Source organism: Bipolaris zeicola (genome assembly GCF_000523435.1).
Source record: "Bipolaris zeicola 26-R-13 unplaced genomic scaffold scaffold_205, whole genome shotgun sequence".
Classification (NCBI taxonomy): domain Eukaryota; kingdom Fungi; phylum Ascomycota; class Dothideomycetes; order Pleosporales; family Pleosporaceae; genus Bipolaris; species Bipolaris zeicola.
Genome location: NW_006912254.1, coordinates 27,310 through 44,606, shown reverse-complemented (window position 1 = coordinate 44,606; position 17,297 = coordinate 27,310). Strand labels below are relative to the sequence as shown.

Below are 17,297 nucleotides of genomic sequence, written 5' to 3'. Positions count from 1 at the left end.
TAGAGCTAGATAATAAATTATATTTTTCAAGTTTTATCTTATTTTATTACGTTGTTGTGACTCAATTGCGTAGAACGTCAGGTCAAGTTTGGTGGGGTGGGCCACTTACTGGGGTGGGCCGCTTACTGGTGGAACACGTTAGTACCTCTGCTTATGTAAGTCACGTATAGTGCGAATGCTCAGAAGCTCAACTTCAACCACGCAACCCGCATCTTCGCCCAGCAATTGCGCAGCCCGTCTGCACCAACACCTCGCCCAAGATGCTCCCCGTCACCCTTCGCGCTCTGCGCTCCCGCAGCGCAGCGGCCGCCTCCCGCCCCTTTGCCCGCTATGTCTCGACGGCTACAACCAGCAACCAGGTCCCCGCCAACGACCCCGTCAAGCGCGACGCGAAGCCGAATGTCTCAGCAACCAATGAAATGGCCACCTCTTCTGAGGGCTCGTTCGACCAGGTTCTCCAGGAGTCTGTGCAGGATGCCGAGGAGTTGAGGACTACACAGGCGCCCAACTACAAGGGCATCTGGTCGAGGAGTCAAAACCCGAGGGCAGTTGCGATGAGCGGGCCGAGATTTGAGCAGACCATCATCGCGGATCAGGTATGTCTTGGCTCTGCTGGGAGTTGTGATGGGGATATGAAGATTGGGCGTTGTGCTGTTCTGAGGCAGGGAACAAGCGGTTGCTAGTGGGAAGAACGAGAACAACGAAACAATTGCTAACAGGGACTTTTCAGCCACGCCCATATGCTGCCATTGAGCTCATCCACCAGCAACCTGTCCGCTGGACACACGACCGTGTCGTATCATGTGACGGAGGAGGAGGTCCTCTCGGACACCCCCGAATCTTTATCAACACAGATAAGCCCCAGATCTGCTGGTGCACATACTGTGGTGTACCCTTTGTACGTACTAAAATGTTTAATTCAAATTGGAATTCTCGGATTGCAGAGTATTGGCAGATTTGGGCTTGACAGAATAGTTGCTAACACTACACAGGCTCACGAGAAGCACCGCGCTGTCCTCGAAGCTACCCCCGAGCACGAGCTTTCATACCCACTGGGACCCAAGGGCAATGCGGCGGAAGTCAACGAGGCACAGAAGGTCACCGATGAGCCGCTGTCACAGCGGTAAATCCTTTCTAAGTCTTGCGAGGGTGTATATATGTGCTTCAATTAAGAGTCCTGTAAACAGGCCTACCACTGATTCTGCGTGAATGACACATGACCTTGACCATTCTATATTAACACTGATTTCGGAAAACTGATCAGCTAAGGAGTGACACTGAGATAGGGCACTTAGACTACAAACATGTTGCGCACTTGATCAGTAATTGCTGAATTCTACGAATTTGGATTGTCACAGTTCAAAATATATTGCTTAGAATCTAACCATGGATATCATATCACCCAGCCCCTCTCTACATCTTCTCTCCCTGAATCGTAGCCACCACTTTGCGCGTATGCTTCGAGTCGCGGAACTCTAAATACCAGATACCCTGCCACGTTCCCGTGTTCAGTCTCCCATTCGTAATCGGAATGGTAACACTTGCGCCAATCAGCGCAGATTTGACATGAGCCGGCATATCATCGCTTCCCTCCGCATCATGCAAATAAAGCCCTTGGTTCTTCTTGTCCTCTGGCACAATGCGATCGAGCGCTGTGCCCATATCCGCGCGCACATCCTCGTCAAAGTTCTCGTTTAATGAGAGGGCGCAGGATGTGTGTTGGATGAAGAGATTGAGGAGACCCGTCTTGTACTGCTTGATTTCCGGGACCTCTTTGAGGATGTGGTCGGTGATTAGGTAGCAGCCGCGGGAGCGCGAGGGTAGTGTAAGGGATTTTTGCGACCTGAGCGGTGTTAGTTTTGATGTACTGATATCAATTGGGGGTTGGTGAACTTACCAAGACATTATGGGCGGCGAAGTACAGATGTTCGGACTGGTACAGACGACGCTTTTGCGCGGTGCGGGTATGGGGACAAAGTAATTTGCGAGACTGTTGTATGGCGCCCAGAAGATGGAGACGAAGATTCCGGGGAACAGCGATATGACGAATATGGAGACGAAGAGGAAGGTGGTTAGGTGCGAGCCGGTTGAGTGGGGTTGTCGTTGTTGCTGCTGCGGCATCTGAGCTAAAGTCTGTCGGGTGGAGGGTTCGGAGGTGAGCTGCGAGAAATGTGGGGGTGCTTGTGACGTCAGGGCGAGACTGTAGCGGGGTTGGGGAAATAAGTGAAATGGTACATGAAAGGTCCTGCGTATCATTGTAACAATCATTCTTTTTTTTCTGACTGTTTTTTGTTATTTTTATCTTTCATATTTGATTAATAGCCTTGTAATGTTTTTTGGATTCCCAACTTAGCCAGCAGACAATTTCTTCTTTGCATGTCGAAGACATATCAAATATGAAGCTTCAACATGTAGAAAACTTTCTTATGGAACTCACTTACACTGTTTACAGATACCAACTTGATACAGGGGTTGGTTAGACGGGACAACTATGTACACGACACATGCCAATATATTCGTATCCACTATTAGGAAAATATATGCGGGACCTTTCACCCTCAGCTGTAATTTCTGGGATCCTCCAGTTCTACTCTTGTACTAGATATCATAGTTGGAACAATTTGTGTGCTCGAAGTAGTACGCTTGTTCAGTTCTTCACAGTGCATACGTAGCAATGCCAACGCAAACGGATTCGCATGCCTACGCACCTACCGCGCAAAGGGCTGAACCTGCGATAAATTCATCAATTGCAAATTAGTGACCATTATCAGCCATTCTCGTGCATTCTAGACATTCAATTTGTCTGTTGGTTGTTAGAATCATCCAACAGTTCGGGAATCAAGGTGCATCTCTGAACCTGAAAGCCTTAGCTCTCAATATCGGGGAACTATTGCCGATTAGAACCCCAACAAAGCATTTTATTGGATTTGTGAATCTTCTTCATCACGTATCAGCATCTGATTTACTCGGTATTTCTATTCCATACTAAGCAACACCCACTTGCCCAGGAGCCCTGGGAACAGCTACTACAGCTTTAATAGAAAAGGAGACCAGGATGAATCTATTAGTACTGCCACTGATTTGGAGCCACCGGTTCTCTTTGAAGTATACTCCAGATAGATGAAGACGAGACAGGAGAGTTAAATATTCTTGGAAGATGCTAGATGCTCTATTCGTAATGGCATATTCCTTGAACCCTGGATGCCATCATTTGTACACAGCAAAGACAATTTCCCCTCTTCCTGTCTATCTTAAGAACGCAACTATTCGATTTAAAACAGCAGACCAAATACACAACACCCCCGACAGATATCAGTCAGTGCCACCACGCTCACAACAAGTCGATGTATCAACGGGACAACCCATAACAACTACCAAAGCGGGCTCGACGCTCAAGCTCGCACTTGCAACCCCCAACCTAAACAAACATCTCTTTCGAATACAGAAATATCGGCAACCATCATCTACCTGAAAAACTCATCCATCTCCAATCACTCACTCCAACGACCGTCGACAGCCTCGCTGCCAAAATAACATTGCACATCCCAATATTCAATCCCACAATTTCCATCTCACACAAATTCTAGACTCTGCAAGGTTTATACAGAGGATATCAAGTACCCTTACATCTTGCTCTTTCGAGCTGAATCGATACTTCACACACAATAATCAGTGTAACGTCAGGTAAATTATCCTTTTCCTTATCGGAATTTCTCTTAATCTACAGGCCCCGTTTTCACATCCTCGATGTAAACTTCCCGCCACCTCGCTACCCACCTGCTCAGTTGAAGGGCCGGTATGTAGCACCAACGTATGTCAACACTGCTATTCACGTAAAATCCCTCTTTCTTTCTTTCTTTCTTTCTTTTTGGTCTTTCGGAGAATTGTTAGGGGTCTGCGTCGTGGTGTTGGCATTAAAGATTGAGTTGATCAAGTGGTTTATTTGGACGTTGGGGTTTTGCTTGCGGATTGATATGCTGGGACGATGCGATGATGTATATTAAGCGTTTTGCGATGGTTGGATGTGGGATGCTAATTTTATAGTATGAGGAAAAGGAGGTGGTATGATGTGGGAGGAATGCGTTTTTGTTGAATATGATAATGGTAATAGGGGGAATTGAAGATATTGCACGAGGGCAGGTGGTTGTACCGTTGGTGCAGTATCCGATGGCCATCGTTGTATTTTCATTTATAATTCCGAAATGACGTGTTAATGTACATGTCTTCAGTTTTGTCCACGTATAGTGAACAGAGATGGCAAAGAAACTTTTAAGTAACAACTTCAATCGAATTCATCATTGTGATTCCTGTAAACTCTCATCCAATTCCTCACTTCATTACTACTTCGTGATCAGCAGGGCAATCAGACTGTATCCTAGCGAATTCACATCCGCCTGCAAAGATGACAAGATTCCAAACGCCAATCTGCCAAATCATCATCGTCGACCTGGCTGAACACCCCAAAAAAAGAAGGGTATCCCATAAATCAAAAAAACCAGAACATAAAGCATCCACCGTCTCTCCTCATCCCCACTCCATATAATCTGAGTCGCCCCCTCGAATAACCTCCACACCACACTCACTGGAGCCCTCATCTATGCCCGATGAAACACCAAAAACCCAATCTCAGCATCCATCATCCACCGTCCCGGATGACACTCATTCTCAATCTGATAATATGATCGCAGATGCCACTCGCCATTGACCTCGCGGCACCAGAACGGGTCGTCGTCGCGCGCATCCGCCGGCCGAATCTTACGCGCATCATACGCACCACCCTGCGTGGCAATGCGGCGATTCTCAATCTGAATCTCCTCACGGGTTGGGGCTTGCGGTGTGTAAGCGTGGCCGTGAACATATGCTGGCCGGGTTTCGCGCAGGATTTGGGCGGTGGGTGAGGCGTACAGGGGGGCTTGGGCGTTGGTTACGTGGTAGGTAGTAGTTGTTGTTGTAGCATGGCCCGGGGGATAGACGTGTGCTGTGTGGCCGTAGGCGGGCACGGTGTTGTAGTAGGACCGCTGGTAGGGGAAGTAGAAGTTAGCAAGGGGATATAGGGAGCCGTAGAGGTAGGAGTTGTAGTAGGTGTAGCAAGGGTTGTAGTAGGGGTAGAGGTAGGTGGAGCCGTAGAAGGGACGAGTGTTGTATACCACAGGTTGACAGGCTGCGGCTGCTGAGTAGCCAACTCCGTAGGCATAGGCGCCGCCAATCACGCCTGTGGGTGCGGCGCCATTGGGGGCTTGACCCGCGTAGCTGAGGATGCCGCGTTGCCCGTAGCGAGGGGTGTAAATGTACTGGTGGCGAGGTTTGGGGTACGCCTCCATCGTGGCGGCGGTTTGCGTGAGAATTTGGGAAGTGATTGAGGCCTTGGAGGTTGCGATGGTGCTGAGGTGAGGAAGTGGGATAGGCGGCAATCAAGGAATTGCAGTGTAGCGAAGCAAGGAAAGAGTCAAGGTGAAGGCCCATGTGAGACACCCACCTGACAAACGGAACTCAAGAGCAAAGCCGCGCGCCAGGACTCGAAGGCCGCAGCTTGTAGTGCCTCATGCAAACCAATAGTAATGGAGAAAAGCAGCGGTGTGAGGAAGAAAAGGCAGAAGGCAACGCAATCAGTGGAAGGGGGAAGTGGAAGAAACCTACCATTGAGTAACGCCTCGGCATAGCAGCGCGAGCTCCAATACGATATCCCATTCCGTACCCATGTACAGAGTAGGATTTGGGATACACATCTCTGATAAAGTCTTGAGGCAGCGGTACATTCGGGTAGCGATCCAGATAGGCGTACTCCCTGTTTGTGTAGTAGCCTGGAGGCGGGCGAGCATAGTATCGCGAAGGGTAGTAAGAGCCGCCAAATCCGTACTTACGGCGGCGGGACATGCCATGGCGTGGGTAGTAGGTGTTGACTAAATGGCGCTCGCCATTCCGGACCTCAACCCTAGTTTCGTACTCATATTCGTCGCCGTTGCCGTCGAAGCACATGGTGTTGAGGGTGTGGGGTAAAGCAAATCCGAATTGGATTGGACTGACGATAAAGAAAGTAAGACGGATTTGAGAGTTGATGAAAGCGAAGCAAACCTTGACCCAAGGCGTTTGTACAGGGATGAAAGGGGAATCCAGACTTCACCCCCGATTCCAACAGCATCAATTAGCCTCAGATATCTTCAGCAAGATTCCACAACACCATCAATTCTTACCTACCCCACTCTTCGGCACAGCACCCCCTCCTACAGCACCCGTCCCTGCCCCAGCCGTCTTACCCTCCACACCCTTCCTCCTCCCAAACATCCTCCTAAACCTACTCAGCACAGGCGCAACCGTCCACCTCGCAAACGTGGGTGTAGCCCACACACTAAACACAATCCTGGGCACCAAAAACATCTTAACAACCGCATACGCCGTCGCAAACTCCACCACTAGCCTAACACCCCCCTCACCCACATTCCACGCCTGATCCACCGTCCGCAACTTCTGCTTCTTCTGCATATCGTCCACCTCGCGCTCCGCCTCCAGCGCCTCCTCGCCACGGATCCAACCTTTACGCTTGAAATACCGACCGAAGCGCTCCACGCCCGATGCGATCCATGCGCCTTCTGCGATCCAGGGTGGTAGCCAGTGCGTGTAGTGGAAGTAGCCCGCGAGGCCGAAGAGGGGGATTACGGCGGTGAGTTCGTGGAGGATGAGGAACGAGGTTATGTGTGTGACGGGCGCGTTGCCGAGGGCATTCGTGTATTTGTGCAGGAACTTGGGTAGGCGCCGGTTGAAGCGGTCGATTCGCGATTGGGATGTTGGCGCCGTGACGGGCGATACGGGGTCTGTGGCGTAGCGGCGGAGAGTTGGGTTGCGCGTGCAGTGAGGTTGATGACGTGCAGTTGCTCGAAGGAGGCTTCTTCGTAGCATGGTTGTCGCCAATGCTTCCGCCTCTTTTGAGTTTTGATATTTCTCTTCACTTCAGCCTCCACCCCGCAGGTTCGAGTTTTCTTTTGCGCGGTAGAGGGTGCTGCAGTTCCATGCTGGGTGGGTATGGGTGTTCCGTTGTGTATGACGAAGTCGTCGGCAGTCAAGCGGGCCGAGCCTCGTTCATCGCGCCTCTGCCATGCAGCAAATGTGGAGCCTTGTCCCTTGATCATTCTAGTATCAGCACATGGTCACGAGGCCCTTGCAGAGCAGAATGCACATGCAATGAAATAGGTTGTGCATAAAACTGTCGTTAATATGTTTGCTATTACGCTGCGATGGACAGGTTGCCGACCCATTTGTCTACACTATTCTATTGCATGCGACTGCTTCGAACATCTGAGGATTTGACATCATCCTCAGAGCTTCTCTACAACATCAACGAATTCATCCAGATTCCGCACTGGCCGTACGCCGGTACTGATCTGCATGCTCGCCTTCCACGCATGCACATCCTTGATGAGCACAGGATGCGACGCATCAACCACACTCTCTACATCCGCAGCCGCATCTAGTGTTTGTGGTGCTGCTGGCAAGCCAGATTCGGCGACACCGAGGGCAGCCTTTGCTTCATCTAGCACCTTGGTTGCAACATCACCCTCCACCTTGATGTCTTCGCTCAGATAACGAGTCACAGCCTTTGAGATATCGTCAATGGACGATGCATCGGCCACGCGAGTCTGGAAAGCCGCATCATCAAACTTGAGTTTGTGTTCGGTGAGAATGATCTGAAGCGAAGCAGCAGCAGAAGTCTTCTTTTCCTCGATCGATGGCTCCTTGGCCTTGGCTTGTGCTTGGAGGTGCACTGACAGCTTGGAACGCTGTGAAGATGACGTCGAGACATATCGGCCATAGAATTCAATCATGCCCTTCTTTGAGAGCTTTTCAAGGTTCTCAGCGTCAACGTCGGCTGTGTGTTTGTTAGCACCGTAACACTGTTAGGACTATGGACAGACATACCTTGTAGGAAATCATACGAGTCACTGTAGATATGATTCCAGAACCTGTTGTCTTCTGATGAAAGATTCTTGAGCTTCGCCAAGCGCTTGTTGATCATGGCTCGCTTGTGGCTCTCAAAGTCTTCTTCGCTCATTGCAGCAAGCGTTCCCTCGAAAGTATTGAGGAAGTTTTCAATGCGGCCCTCCAAGTATCGACAGTCCTTCTCACTCTGAATCAAAATGCGGTATCCAGACCAGACGTCGTGGAAGCTGGACCCAGAAAAGACGACATAACCAAGCTGTTCAATGGTACGAAGTTGATTGAAGCAAGGCTCATCTGTCATCTGTCCAAGAAGCAATAGTTTGGCACGGGTGACGTTGTCATAGTGATGTCCAACGTACAAGTTGTACTCAATGCAGTGGTTGACGTTTGCCGGGTCGCTCAATTGCTTTTCGTAGATGAAATTGCACCCCGAAGGCCAAAGCAGACCTCGGCGGGTGGGGATCTGGTTCGCAGGCAGCCGCTTGGGCTGGATAGTCCTTTCTACAAGGTCGGTGATTCTCAAAGCTTCTTCCTTGTACAAGTTGCCATGCGCAAGCACCTCGATCTGGCACTGGGCAAGGATCTGCGGGAAGAACTGCTGCACATCTTTAGCTGTGATGTTGTCCAGTTCTGGAAGTAGCTCGTCGTTCATCACACACTTTTCGCTCTTGAACTGTCTGGAGTAAGTGCCAACCTGGTGGAAAGGCTGTCCGTACTCCCAGTTGCGTAGAGACCGTAGCATGCGATCATGGATGATATTGAAACGATCCTCCGTGACTTCCAGATCCCGAACCTGGAGCAACACCTTCTCCAGTAGCACGTGCAACTTGTCATTGTAGCCGCTAACTGTTATCGACAAACCACTGATGTGGTTGGTGAAATCATACACCAGCCCCGCAATATCAGCGTCATAAGCATACTCGACCAGAGCATCGTTCACAAGCTCGCGATAGAGCGTGCACAAAAGTGTAACGCGTGCGGTAACGTTGGTCATTGGTGTTCGGAAGTAGATGTGAACGTTGGCTTTGGGCACCCAAAACTGATCGTCCTTCTTCCACCATATGCGGACATTGTCATCGTGGCGAATAAGCTTTGGTTCCTTGCTTGGCTGTGCGACCTCCTTCTTTTCAACATCCAATCGAGTTGGTATAAACTCATTCTTGTGGGGGAAGTGCAACTCTGCTGGTCGGCTCTTACTTTCAAAAGCCTCCTTGATCTCTGCAAGGAAATCTCCTGGTATTCTCTCAATTTTGTACTCCGTCCCATACCATTTCTCCTTTTGATCCCAACCACCTGGGAAATCTTGGCTAATGATGGTCAACCTGAAGTTGTCTGGTCGCAGATATGACATGGCTTCATTGATCAGATTGGCGTCGAACTTCCTGATAACGGCTGGCCCACTGAGTAACATCTTGCGGTCATATGGCTTCTGCATGATACCTGCCAGCCCGCTGGCAGTCCGGCTTGGTGGGCTCTTTTGCTTGAAGCGGAACTCTACCTCACTGATGCGCATCAGTTCTTCTACTACCCACTCTTGGGGTGGCTGATCGCGCATCAGACCAATATATTGGAAGACAGTTTTGACGACGTCTTTATAGTTCTTCAGGCCATCCTCTGTTAACTTGATGTTTACAGTGAACAGCCCTGACCCTGGACACAGAGTCGAGCCTCCTGCGCCGAGTCCATTTGCCCAACCCTTCGCTTTGAGGTGCGCAAGAACGCTACCAGGGCCTTCATGACCGAGCAAATGACTAAGGTATCTTGATGGATGCGACTCGTAAAAGTTCTCTTCGTCGCGGTAGGCAAACTGAAGGTCCAACGACCGAGACTGGAGAACTGGCCGAGCAAAGGTTTGCGTCAAAAGCTCTGTCTCTGTGTAGACAGGTACATCCCAGCGGTTCTGTCCGAGATTTTTGTTTGGCACCTTTGAAAAGATTTCTTCTACCCATGATTCCAATGTGTCCAGACTCTCCTTACCCAAGACTACCAACTTCATCCTGTTGGCGGAGTAGTGCGTCGAGTGGAACTTGATAAACTCATCACGAATCTTGACGCCACGTGCTATGGGTTCGTCATGTAGGGTTTTGTAACTACCTGTGGAGAAGTGGTTGTAGGGGTGATTGGGATTGGCGAGCGCCTTGTTGAGCTGGTGCATGCGCCAAGTGTCATTTTGGAGGTTTTTCTTATTCTCTGAATCCACTGCCTTGAGCTCGCGATCCACCGTGTCTTCGAGAAACAGCGGACTAATGAAGAATTGGCCGAAGCGATCCAATGCGCCTCGTAGCGGTGACTCATCTGCCGACTCCAACAGGTTTGTCGATGATGCTTCTGGTGTCACAGCCTTACTGGCCGTGGGCGATGTGGCAGCGTAGGAGAGTTCGAAATAATAGTTTGTCGATGTTGAGGCGGTGAAGGCGTTTGAATAGCCACCGTGGCGCGTCAGGTACTGATTGTACGCATTCTCTTCTGGATACTTCTCGGTGCCCATGAACAGCAGATGCTCTACAGCATGGGCAATGCCTGGCATATCGGGCGCATCGCTGAAGCTGCCCACATTGACATCCAGCGCCGCACTGGCCTTGTCGGTCTCCGCCTCGTGTATCAAAAGGACTTCCAATTGGTTTGGTAGAGTGACGATTCGATAGGAGCGGTCGTCGAGCTGCGGCCTCTCGAGATCCTCGATTCTCTGTCGAACAGCCTCCCGTTCCAACGCTCCAGCCATGTTGGCTAACCGATTCCTTTTTCTTGGTGCGGTTGTGAGGCTTCGCTGGGTCGCAGGTGGCGCGGCGATGGCAGTCTGGGGGAGGGGAGAGTTATATATGCGGCGTGGCTGGCGGAGACTAGTGGCGGGCGAGATCAACGCTGGGCAATTTGCTGACGGTACTGTGTACCGCGCGACCAATGTGACAGCGGGTAGTGTATATGGGGCGGTTTGGGGTCGTGGTACGAGCGACAGATTTCCCAGAGACTGTCGTGCGCCTAAAGAGCGGAGCATCCACAAGAGTTGCCGTGGAGCCAGCCGATGGCTGTGAAGGCGTAAAGGGGACAGGCGTTGTCAACACGGTACTGCTCCAATGGCTGTAACAGTAACCTCGCAAGCAACCCAGAAGAGCTAGTGCGCCCAAGGCAGGCAATGGGCGGTGAGGGAGACTAAAAAGAAAACAGCGGGCGGATGCGGAGGAGTGAGCATGTCGCGACAAGAGTAGACAACCAAAGGCGGAGATCCGAGCCCCCGGAAGGGATTCAACATGAGATCAAGTGGGCCGTAGATTGTCGATAAGACGGGCCATGCGCCTATTATCGGCGCTGCTGCAATCACCCGTCCACCTTTCCTCTCGTCTGGCGCCAACATGGTGCCCAAATCGTTCCAGGCCGGCTATCCCAACACAGAGGGCTTCCGGAAGGTCGTAAAGGCAACAATCTACATCAAAAAGAAGCAGGGCATGTCGGACGAAGACTTTATCGACTACTATAACAATAAGCATGCGCAGAGGGCCGTGCCCATCCTCCAGCGCCATGGAATCATCAGCTACAGCCTTGTAGGCGCTTCGCTTCTACTATATACTCTGCCCTCACGGCGTTTGTGGCATTGCCCAGGCTGAGACCGCAACAGACGTACCATCTTGAGCGCGACCGAAAGGCCATCCAGGACATTATGCAGGGAAACGCAAAGTTGATGGATTATGACGCCATCTGCACCTTTGTCTTCCCCGACTATCTCGCGCTAGCCAAGTTCATGTACGACAAGGAAGGCGCTGCTTTGAACGGCGACCACGACAACTTCATGGACGACAGCCAGATGAAGATGATGGTTGGCGACGAGTACATGCTCGTGGAAAACGGACAAAAGGTTGGCTGATCGCACTCGCGATCGAAGAAGACCAAGTCTCCACGGGGTATCATTGAACCGTACAAGGCGTATAAATGTCAAGCCAGCGCGCGCGCCCTTCCTATCTCCGGCCTTTGCCGTTCCCTCTACCCGCAGATCCCCGTGGGGCTGACGGGTTGGAGCAGTTTGCTGCTATATGCCCCTTCTCCCCACATTTGTAGCAATCCACATTGTTCATGCGACCAGATCCTCCACTAATGCCTCCTCCGCCGCCACCCGATCGCCGACCGCCCGAAATAGATGTTAAGCCATTGAGGCTTCTGTTCTCATTCTGCCGCGTTGGTGTTCCGTTTGGCGTGCTGTTACCCATGCTTGCCCTTTTCTTCTTGGACTCTCGCTTTTCCGAAGCCATTTCGCGCTTCGTCTGTCGAATGAGATCTGCTGCAGCGTCGTCCGAGTCGTAATCGTCCGATGAAGACTCCGAGTCGGATTCCGAGTCCTCCGTTTTTACCATCGGTACCGAGGTCTACAACACTGTTAGCCACGGGAAACTACTCGAGTCAGATGATACGCACGTCTGCCTTTTTGACACCACCACCAAACTGCATTCTCACAGGTCTGGTGTCCTCTTCGTCCTCCTCTGAATCGTCTTGCGCATCAATTTCCGCATACCCCGCGTGCCTGACCTGCATAGCATCTTGTCGCTTCCCCTTAAGAGGATCTTGAAAGCTCAGTACCCACTTGGTTTCACCCGCGTATTGCGCCGCCTTGTCAAGTGCCGCCTGACGTTTTGCTTCTTCGGCATCGAGCCCTGATTGTATAATCTCTTGATCTGAAGTTCCCACGACGGATGCACCATGTGACAGACGCGCCTTCTTAGCAGGAGGCCCATTGGAGGTAGCCGGCGACGAAGGCGAAGACTTTGCTGCAGCACGCTGCATGAACTATGCATGGGTTAGCAAATGCCGTGAGCACGCGAAGACGCAGCAACTTGCCTTCATGCCCATAAGTCCTTTGGACATGGTTTTGGGTGTGTTTCCCGACATTTTCAAAGGTAAAAACTATGGTATCGCAAGCGAGTGGACGAGTTGGAATGTGGTTGCAGTGAAGGTAGTCGGATCGTGTTTTCGCAAAGTCGCGTTGAATCAACTTTTGGTGCACGGACCCGCCCATATCGATAAGCGGGCAGCGGGCGCGGAAATGATGCAACCGGGCAGGGACGATAGCTGAGTTCAACCTGATTATGAGCACGGTCAGCTTTTGGTTATGACTTACGTATTGCACATACGGACTTCATCTGACTATTAGATTAGGTCTGGGGTCTGAAATAAAAGAAATCATATCCAAGAACATGTTGCACTCAGATGCCTCTCACGTGAACAGGCCTACGTCAGTGGTACGGGAAACAAAGATGTCTACATTAAGGGATAATTAAAGTATAGTACCAGACGCTGTGGCGCGCCATCTCGCTTTTCATCGTCCAGGAACCCAAATACTTAAAAACAAAACCTGATCTAATTACATAGTAGTTATCTGTACTCCAAACACCGGCCATAAGGCTTAGTCACTTCATTTCCACAAACGCCCTAAAAGGCAGCTATGACAGCCCTAATTATAACTCCACGCCAGGTCATCGGGGTATTGTTGAGAGTTTAACCAATCAAAACTCTAGTGATGGGCAATTCTGAGGACGACGTTGGTTCATAATGGCTCGTCTTGGTGGAGAGTGTTTCGTAAATCGTAATGTGGCAATATGCCAGAACAGTGCTGTTGCAGTGTCGTGGCAGTGTGAAAAATGCTCAGGTAGACCGGGAAAGGTTTGGATGGAGAGATCTCGAGAAGAGGGCAGCTTTCATCTGTCGATAGGCTTCGATGGCAGCTTGGCGTGACTGAGCGTCGGTAATAGACTCAGTGGACGAGCTCGAGCTCCGTTCGGGTACTGATCGTGTCCATGACGATATGTCCGATGCGCGCGCAGGTGTCAGGAATGGATGTGACGACTGGTGAAGAGAGGCTGGAGCCATTGGTGTTGTGAAAGGATGGAAATGGTATCAAGACTTGGATCTCAAGGTCAACGACACTACTTACTGCCGCCAAAAAAAGTGGTGCTCCACGGATAGATATATGGCTCTTGTCGATTTGTCACAGCACAATTCCTATCCATGCATATGGAAGAAATACTCCGTGATACGTGCGGGCCAAGTTCTCCGAAACATGTCCCGAAATGACGATTCAGGCCTACCGAGCAACGGCCCCGTCAAATTACGTGTTTGAGACTCTCACTAGAGTGGCAAAACAACAGTACATGCGCGCATGGCGAATAAGACGAACAAAATGACAGCCTACACAGACCTAGAGTACATAGACCTATGCGGACCCGCAGAAGCATGCAAGGCGTCGGGCGATAGGAACCCGCCAATGAGTATGCAACGGCACAGCGGCAGTAGGTAGGCGTGACCCAGCGGCCGTGAGGTCGGGAAATGGATTTGCATACTTGACAAATACTAGATTACGGGACAAGGCCCAATCGAGTACCCGAGCAGAGATGCCCACGCTTACCATACGCTCGGTACGGTCTGATTCCAAATCGCCATATGCGTAATCGGCGCTAACGGCGCCTAGCGTGCTCGGCCTACCCTGTCCAAACACCACTGCAGTGGCTCTCCCTCGAATCCCACACATGTGTTTGAACACCTGCGAAAAGCTTAATCCGTACCCGACACCTTTGTCCTCAACGCACATTCGTGAACGCCCTCGTATTCGGCGTCCCCACGCATGCTGATGTTACGCCATCAGAGCACACTGTAACGATCTTTGCGCCCCAACCCCTGTCAGCCCGGATGCTACTTGTTATCACTAGGAGGCTACTGCGTAAGCCCCAGCTGGCCCGGGATGCTTGTCAAAATCTTCCACATCTGACCAAACAAGCACAAGCGTATAGCATGTAGAGTACGTGAGTACATACATACGGTATCGCGCGACTACCCTCTGCCACACCTGCTGTTCGCCTACTCTGTATTAATTGGGGAACATTGGCCAGGCGCCCGGCGTAATGCGTTTCAACCACACCGCTTCCTAGAATGGTGACAAATTCCGGTGCAGCTGCACACCAGCCCACTTGAACATGCACCCTAGTTCTTAACTGTTCAACTTTTGCCTTGGCTGCTTGGCTCCCTCATGATGATACCATCTCATCAACATCTCACTAGGATGCGCAGTCTCTGCCCAGATGGTGCTCACATGGACCGGCCACGTCGGCATTGCATTTACACTATTCTGAGTTGTTTGGCTCCCACTAGTCGCCAGTAAGGCAAATTCCATGCAATATCCATGTTCACGCTGACAACTTCATGTCTTGTGTCGCCGAATCACCCTTGCATCCCAAGAGATGACACCGGGCTTGTTATGGTCTCTGCCAACAAATGCCTCCTGTCAGAGCTGGAAACAACCAGGAAACTCATATTATCCTGTTGCTAACATATAGACACCTGGCAAATAATCGGCTTGCTCAAGTCGGTAAATATTGCCCTTTGTTCGAGAGGTCCTCACATGTGCCTGTCTCGTACGTCACTCTACTGCTAATGCGTCAAAGTAGCATGTAGGGGCGCGTCGCTTAGAGGTATTCTCCGAGTGGCTTCCACTGCTCTCCACACGCAGTTGCCCCAACACAATTCGAGAACAACATCTGGATCTTTTTCTTAGCATTACTCTTCTATGAAATATCATTGGCCTCCAAGAGAAACATATTCCGGGAAAGTCGTATGGCTACACACAGGTACAGACCGGAAGGCCTTAGCCCGCAGGTGATAACCCCGCTCTGAACCATACTATGGGCACGTGTGAACCAGCGCATGCGCTTCGCTATATTCCGGAGCAGCAGTCCAACCTCCTCGAATAAATCATTTAATCTTCAAAGAGATGTCTCGGTTTGAAAAGCCGATATGCGTACCAAATAGTCACTTGCTTCAGCATCGCATACCGAATCGTGGGCGTTGACTTGCTTCAAGAACAAGATCGGAAAATGCTGGCCTCAGTGGCTCCGCATCATCATGCCAACCACTATCACGATATTCTCCCGAGGCACAAAGATCAGCCTAGACCACATGTACATGTCGCCATAGGGATAGACTTGTAATGGCTTGCAGCACACCTTCACATCCGGAGCCACTCTATCGCTTTGCAAATGCTTCACGGCTGCTATACGCCCCATCTACATCACCTGAACCCGTTATGACGCATGCGCAATCACCAAGCTGGTTTGTTATCAGATCGAAAGCAACCGCAGACATCGGCTATGACGCCCTCGTTCCTACAGTCATCTTCACCGCCCTCGCTTTAGTAATGGTCATTCTGCGGTTATGCAGCCGAACTTGTTCGAATCCAAGTAGAATCGGATTAGAGGACTACTTCATCACAGCTGCTCTGGTAAGTGTGTCTGTTGATATCACCAAAAAAATAACCCTAACCGTCGTAGCTGCTGTCGATAGGCTTCACGGCAGTCATTGGGCAAGGCACGCGTTCACTAGAGTCGATTGAGGTTTGATGGGGTAGCTAACTGAGGTATAGAGGTTAGCATCGACATTGCAGATCTTGGAGAAGACGCCACATACCCCGCATTGCTACCTGCTATGCTCAAAGTAAGATGCCTGGATGTGTGAATGTACTAGGCTAACTGCATGAAGCTCGTGTTGGCTCAAGCCATTCTCTATCATCTAGCGAGCAATCTTGTCAAAGCGTCCCTCATACTACAATACATTCGCCTCTTTTCGCTTGTCCCACACGTTTTGTGGAGTTGCTACATTCTTCTCATCCTTGTATTCAGCGCTACAGCCTGGGGCGCGTTGGGTAACATTTTCCTTTGCCGCCCAATTAGAAGTTACTGGGATGTCACAATATCTGGAGTCTGCATGAACAAGGAGCGGCACTTTTGGTCAACCAGCATCATTGGTATTGTAGTCGATGTCGCAGTTTGGACGTTGCCTCTTCCAGTCGTCGGCCGACTAAGTCTTCCGAAGCGGCAAAAGACTGGTCTATTGGTCGTATTTGGATTGGGCGGATTGTGCGTATCTTGATGACATCGAGCGAGTGTTTAGACACTGACACATAACACAGTGTGTGCATCATAACAATTCTACGCCTTGCTCTTGTCCGCTATGCCATGGTCAATGGGCAAGTTACAAGTAAGTTACCGCAGGCCATTCTGATCCAACATCAACCTGAACAAATGCAGGGTGCGGCACTTTTGCAATCGTCTTCTCGTCCATCGAGATCAATGTTGCAATCATCTGTGCATCGCTGCTCGTGATGAAACCTTTGCTTGCACGCTTTATACCATGTATCATTTCCGAGCAGCCCCTGTCTGCGGCAGAGGATGGGCGGGCTTCGAGGGCTTTAACAAGCACACACATGCTGCGAACCAGTATTGCGGACGCAACAGAGAAAAGGGAGTGTCGCGAGCGGAACGACACCTTGGTTGAGATGAATGGGTCTTCAGAATAACATGTCATACTGGAAAAGGCTGGGGAGACGTGGGCGG

The 17,297-nt window shown here is 50.6% G+C and overlaps 10 protein-coding genes across 10 annotated transcripts; 4 read left to right on the top strand and 6 right to left on the bottom strand.

Annotated features, from left to right (window-relative positions):
- Window positions 1-260: 260 nt before the first annotated feature.
- COCCADRAFT_8270 (uncharacterized protein) lies at window positions 261-1,127 on the top strand (the record flags this gene model as incomplete). Its single annotated transcript, XM_007717960.1, has 3 exons — window positions 261-596; window positions 731-898; window positions 993-1,127. 3 exons carry the CDS (start codon window positions 261-263, stop codon window positions 1,125-1,127), a joined length of 639 nt encoding a protein of 212 aa, XP_007716150.1.
- A 286-nt stretch (window positions 1,128-1,413) lies between these two features.
- On the bottom strand, window positions 1,414-2,121 carry COCCADRAFT_106262 (uncharacterized protein; the record flags this gene model as incomplete). Its single annotated transcript, XM_007717974.1, has 2 exons — window positions 1,414-1,843; window positions 1,898-2,121. 2 exons carry the CDS (start codon window positions 2,119-2,121, stop codon window positions 1,414-1,416), a joined length of 654 nt encoding a protein of 217 aa, XP_007716164.1.
- A 2,474-nt stretch (window positions 2,122-4,595) lies between these two features.
- COCCADRAFT_106234 (uncharacterized protein) lies at window positions 4,596-5,321 on the bottom strand (the record flags this gene model as incomplete). Its single annotated transcript, XM_007717973.1, has 1 exon — window positions 4,596-5,321. One exon carries the CDS (start codon window positions 5,319-5,321, stop codon window positions 4,596-4,598), a length of 726 nt encoding a protein of 241 aa, XP_007716163.1.
- An 859-nt stretch (window positions 5,322-6,180) lies between these two features.
- On the bottom strand, window positions 6,181-6,894 carry COCCADRAFT_8267 (uncharacterized protein; the record flags this gene model as incomplete). Its single annotated transcript, XM_007717959.1, has 1 exon — window positions 6,181-6,894. One exon carries the CDS (start codon window positions 6,892-6,894, stop codon window positions 6,181-6,183), a length of 714 nt encoding a protein of 237 aa, XP_007716149.1.
- Window positions 6,895-7,310: 416 nt separating this feature from the next.
- Window positions 7,311-10,654, bottom strand: COCCADRAFT_8266 (uncharacterized protein; the record flags this gene model as incomplete). Its single annotated transcript, XM_007717958.1, has 2 exons — window positions 7,311-7,861; window positions 7,912-10,654. 2 exons carry the CDS (start codon window positions 10,652-10,654, stop codon window positions 7,311-7,313), a joined length of 3,294 nt encoding a protein of 1,097 aa, XP_007716148.1.
- A 628-nt stretch (window positions 10,655-11,282) lies between these two features.
- COCCADRAFT_40096 (uncharacterized protein) lies at window positions 11,283-11,791 on the top strand (the record flags this gene model as incomplete). The annotated part of the gene is made up of 2 exons (XM_007717972.1): window positions 11,283-11,471; window positions 11,546-11,791. 2 exons carry the CDS (start codon window positions 11,283-11,285, stop codon window positions 11,789-11,791), a joined length of 435 nt encoding a protein of 144 aa, XP_007716162.1.
- Window positions 11,792-11,882: 91 nt separating this feature from the next.
- On the bottom strand, window positions 11,883-12,807 carry COCCADRAFT_106256 (uncharacterized protein; the record flags this gene model as incomplete). Its single annotated transcript, XM_007717971.1, has 3 exons — window positions 11,883-12,287; window positions 12,337-12,705; window positions 12,745-12,807. The coding sequence occupies 3 exons, from the start codon at window positions 12,805-12,807 to the stop codon at window positions 11,883-11,885; spliced, it is 837 nt and encodes a 278-aa protein (XP_007716161.1).
- Window positions 12,808-13,560: 753 nt separating this feature from the next.
- On the bottom strand, window positions 13,561-13,785 carry COCCADRAFT_106252 (uncharacterized protein; the record flags this gene model as incomplete). Its single annotated transcript, XM_007717970.1, has 1 exon — window positions 13,561-13,785. One exon carries the CDS (start codon window positions 13,783-13,785, stop codon window positions 13,561-13,563), a length of 225 nt encoding a protein of 74 aa, XP_007716160.1.
- A 1,819-nt stretch (window positions 13,786-15,604) lies between these two features.
- Window positions 15,605-15,757, top strand: COCCADRAFT_106284 (uncharacterized protein; the record flags this gene model as incomplete). The annotated part of the gene is made up of 1 exon (XM_007717969.1): window positions 15,605-15,757. A coding segment is annotated over one exon (153 nt), but the record flags the coding sequence as incomplete, so codon positions are not given.
- A 138-nt stretch (window positions 15,758-15,895) lies between these two features.
- COCCADRAFT_40093 (uncharacterized protein) lies at window positions 15,896-17,260 on the top strand (the record flags this gene model as incomplete). The annotated part of the gene is made up of 5 exons (XM_007717968.1): window positions 15,896-16,186; window positions 16,330-16,398; window positions 16,444-16,820; window positions 16,874-16,941; window positions 16,992-17,260. The coding sequence occupies 5 exons, from the start codon at window positions 15,896-15,898 to the stop codon at window positions 17,258-17,260; spliced, it is 1,074 nt and encodes a 357-aa protein (XP_007716158.1).
- Between the last annotated feature and the right edge of the window lie 37 nt (window positions 17,261-17,297).